The sequence below is a fragment of the Astatotilapia calliptera genome, chromosome 18, assembly GCF_964374335.1.
Source record: "Astatotilapia calliptera chromosome 18, fAstCal68.1, whole genome shotgun sequence".
In the NCBI taxonomy this organism is placed as follows: domain Eukaryota; kingdom Metazoa; phylum Chordata; class Actinopteri; order Cichliformes; family Cichlidae; genus Astatotilapia; species Astatotilapia calliptera.
The window spans coordinates 9722552-9726876 of record NC_137439.1 but is presented as its reverse complement, the minus strand read 5'-3'; the positions used below and the strand labels follow the sequence as shown (position 1 = coordinate 9726876).

Here is a 4325-nt window from a genome sequence, read left to right as displayed (position 1 = left end):
AATCTTACTTAAAACATTTTGTAATTATAAGGATAATTACATAATATATATTAGATATAATATAAAACAGTCAGTTGTGTTTTGTTTTAACTTTACCATATCATAATTTGATTGGTAGCAACTTTTACCACTACAGTGAGCCAATCACTCATAATTCCTAAACATGTCAATCAGGTAGGAATGAAGTAAGACATTAATAGAAATAAAGAGTTGTACGTAGCCCTTTCTTTGCATAAATCATTGCTAATATTTTTGAAAAATTAACCTGTGATAAGACAGCATATCAAGATAGAATATGCTGGATAGAACCATATAACTAAAGATGAACCAAACTGTTCACAGTTTTATCTAACTCTCAGTTTTAATTACCCTTGTGTTGCCACATTAGGAAGCTAAGTTATAAAGTAAGTAAAATGGAAATTTTTAACCTATATCATCTAATTTGACAATTTCTTCAGTTCAGGGGTCAGACCACCAAAAGTTTTGTTTTCAAGATGAAATCTTCTGTAATATTATTAGCATGAGCAACAAGCATTTTATTTACAAAGTGATACAGATTCCTTGTGTGCTATTTGAGAATTTTTAATGTTTGCAAACACCCAAAATGTGTTAACCTGTGTAGTTATCTACCACTGGTATCTATAACCTCAACATTTTCTAAAACCATATAAGTTATATGTGTAAGTGGAAAGCCTCTTCTTTATTTTTGCTTCTTAATCTTCTCCATAATGTGGACACTGATCACAGCAATCACCATGATGATCAGACCAACAGAAAACACGACTGTCTTCACCACACAGATGGAGATACCTGCAGACATGAGCAGAAATAATGAAACACACTAAATAAATTGGAAGTACAGTTTCTTTTATCTGACTCAAGAAATCTTTTACATTTCAGAAATACAGTTAATTTATTTCTGAATGTATCCCAACTGTATTCAGCATTCCAGAGGAAAAAGCAAGTGACTATTGTGATTATTTGACTAAATTAGATTTAGGGATTGAGGGAGGACTGAGGTTTATATACAGTTAGGTCCATATATATTTGGACACTTTATTGAAACATATTCTAATTACAGTTATATAATGGACATGGAACTTAATGTGTCCCACAGTCTTTTTAAAGGGGCCAAACATAATTGGACAATTGACTCGAAGGTCATTTCATGGGCAGGTGTGAGCAATTCCTTTGTATGTTTTTATCAATTAAGCAGATAAAAGGCCTGGAGCTGATCTAAGGTGTGGTGCTTGTGTTTGGAACATTTTGCTGTCAACAGACAACATGCAGTCAAAGGAGCTCTCCATGCAGGTGAAACAACATCCTTAAGCTGCAAAAACAGAAAAATCCCATTTGAGAAACGGCTTTAAGATTAGGAGTGGCAAAATCTACAATTTCGTACATCCTGAGAAAGAAAGAAAGCACTGATGAACTCAGCAATAAAGAGAAGACGGGCCCACAAACAAACAGCAACTGAAAGCCTCTGTAGTAAAGACCTGGCAGAGCATAAAAAAGGAGAAAACCCAAAATCTGATGATGTCCATGAGTTCAAGACTTCATGGTGTCATTTCCAGCAAAGTATTAGAAATTAACATTTTATTTTCAGTTATTCAACTTTTCCAATTAATCTTGAGCTCCTGAAATGAATTCATTGTAAGGAGCTAAAGAATTTTCGTTCCTCACATTTTATACAGTCTTTTTGTTCAACCGGCTGAATTAAAGCTTAAAGTCTGCACTTCAACTACATCTGAGTTGTTTCTAATTTAATTGTGACCTGGTTGCTATAGTTACAAATGACTTATTTATTTAATAAATAGGCACAAATAAAAGCATTAGAGATTGTGATGGGCAGCTTTTGTTGTCATCCTTAAAAATCTAATGCTGTGGAGTGAAGGGTCAGACAACACAGGAGGTTTAGCCTTTTCCTCCAACTTTATTGACCACCAAACATGAACTGAACACATTGCGCGCAAAACCCAGCAAAACCCCTCACCTGGGTGTGACCCCTCTGGTGGGGGTTTTTGCCATCGACCTTACACTCTAGTATTCAGAATATTTTAGATTTTCTCATCAAAAGAAAGATAATAACTGTCAAATTTGGTGATATACATATGGAATACTTCTCATGCCAACTATTGTTAACCAGAATTATTCTTCAAGCAGTCAACTACTACTAAAGGTATTTAACACAGGTTTTGAGATTTTAACTGAAATTGTGTTCCAGATCAATAGAAGCAGACACAAGCTTGAAAATTTCTGGTAACTTCTGAGTGGATGTGCTCATTATAGGACAGCTGATTGGTTACAACTGCCCCAACAAAGGGTCAAGACATGATTTTGCAGAATGTACAAATGAATGTGATGTCTTTGAATCTTACCTGGTTTTTCCTTGCAATAACGTTTAATGTCCTTCTTAGTCTGTTCCACGCTCACTTGGTTGTGGTGATTACAGACGATTAAGTCTTGCTGCAAATTGACAGTGAGATTGGAAGAATAGGTTTGGGCTTTAAAGCTTCCTTTGTCTACCAGAGAGCAGTTTTGGGCATCACATGTGAAAATGCTGCTGATTTGAGAATCCACTGTGCTGCAGGTCACAGTGAGGTTACAGGACTCTGAACTGCCAGACACAGAGTCCACTGTCAGGTCAACTGGAGAAACTGCATCTGAAGAGTAACAGGCATAAAGAGATTTAAAACAGGTCTATGTTGTATCACCATTTCAAAAAGATAATGAAAACAGAAACCTACCTTGGACTATGATCTTGTATTCAGCTACCTTTTGGTCTTCATAGCCAACCATGAATGCAGTATAATCTCCACTGTCACTGTGTTGCACATTCTTTAATAACAACCCATAATTTTGCCTGAAGAGCTCAGCCCTTTCTTCATATTTGTCAAACACAACTGGATCATTATTAAAACCACATTTAGCTACATTGTTAGTTTTATTAAATTTCCAGATCAATTCAGTTTTTTTGTCTAGTACAACAGATTTCTTTATATCCAGGTGTAAGTCCTTTCCACGGAGGAGAAACACATGTTGGAGCCCTAAAAGAAAAGAAAAACAACAAACCTGATATCAGAATCATCTTATTAACATGCAACTGGAAGTCTCTCAAATTAAATACAGTATTTTTTTTAGTATTTTTATTATTGTTTTGTCAACATTTTTATATAATCTGTTTATATGTTGATAAATAAACACATTTATTAGTGCAAATATCTTTAATTGTTATTCAGCTGTAATAAAAACCCTTACACCAATCAGACATCTCTAAACTTAATATAGATTTGTGTGTAACTTGCCCCACATCGTCCTTCAGTTACTGTTTGTTGAGATAATTTCCAACAATAAAATGTGGACTTCACAGATAAACCTTCTCGTGAAAATCAGTTCCTATTAGAAGTTATGACTTCCACACAACTTTGGATGGTGCACCTCTAATATCTAGAGTTGCCCAAATTCATTAAACTATCTCTGCTTCCCTCCATGACAGAAATAGGGAAGCTACAACCCCAAACCTTACAGAATGGGTCTGCTCCCAGACCACGTCAAAGAACCAAACCACAAATCGGCCATGAAGGATTCAACAATGAAAAATGAAATGAAGACTGAGATAAAGTTATAAAACATTTGAAATCCTTACTCTTAGTATTTCAGACCCTAACTGTCTGCTTGAACATTACACAGTATTTCCTGTTTATCTTTTTTTTTAGGTTAAAAGCAAAGACAAATTTTGTCTAAATAACTCAGACTGTCCTTCACATGTGTCAAACATGATTGCATCTTTATAATAATAGTTACCAACATTGTTAGTGGTAGTAAATTAAGTTTATTTTTGTCTACTACAACAGGTTTCTTTATGTCCACATGTAAGTTCTATTAAGTACAAACATGTTCTCAGACCCTATAAAGACATAAAAATCATGTATTCACACGTTGTTTGATTTATTATATTTATATTGTTTTTTTATTATCATTGGAAATTATTGGACAATTAGTTGTTTTACAATAAATTATTAGGCAGCTCTAATAGCTTTCATAGCAGGGTAAGATTTTACAGTTTTTCTCATGTGGTGTTGAATGGTCAAAGTATGAAAAGATGGCAGCAGTTACTCCTCATCTGTGTCTGAAATCATCCTGGAACTGCAGTGTTCAATGCTTCTAAAGTTCTGTATTGAAAGCTTTGGTTGTGCTGGTTTTATTTTCTCTCAGAACCAGGAAACCTTCTAGCACACAAACCGAGTCACTGCGAGAAAGAGGAAGTGACTATTTTAGATGGACTAACTTGTCAAAGCTTATTCCGCCTGTCAAAGACACAGCTC

General features: G+C 34.8%; 1 protein-coding gene across 1 annotated transcript; it reads right to left on the bottom strand.

Annotated features, from left to right (window-relative positions):
• Positions 1 to 564: 564 nt before the first annotated feature.
• Positions 565 to 3041, bottom strand: LOC113010786 (uncharacterized). The gene is made up of 3 exons (XM_026149994.2): positions 2748 to 3041; positions 2379 to 2663; positions 565 to 810 (listed from the first exon to the last, which is right to left on the bottom strand). Exons 1-3 carry the CDS (start codon positions 2797 to 2799, stop codon positions 701 to 703), a joined length of 447 nt encoding a protein of 148 aa, XP_026005779.2. The 5' UTR covers positions 2800 to 3041; the 3' UTR covers positions 565 to 700.
• Between the last annotated feature and the right edge of the window lie 1284 nt (positions 3042 to 4325).

What these genes read in the sequence shown, in the direction of transcription:
- LOC113010786 (XM_026149994.2), bottom strand. Translation starts at nt 2,799, where the DNA reads ATGGTTGGCTATGAAGACCAAAAGGTAGCTGAATACAAGATCATAGTC. An exon ending in ATACAAGATCATAGTCCAAG is followed by an intron (nt 2,664 to 2,747) that starts GTAGGTTTCTGT and finishes GTTACTCTTCAG; the next exon opens with ATGCAGTTTCTCCAGTTGAC. An exon ending in TTATTGCAAGGAAAAACCAG is followed by an intron (nt 811 to 2,378) that starts GTAAGATTCAAA and finishes TCATGTCTGCAG; the next exon opens with GTATCTCCATCTGTGTGGTG.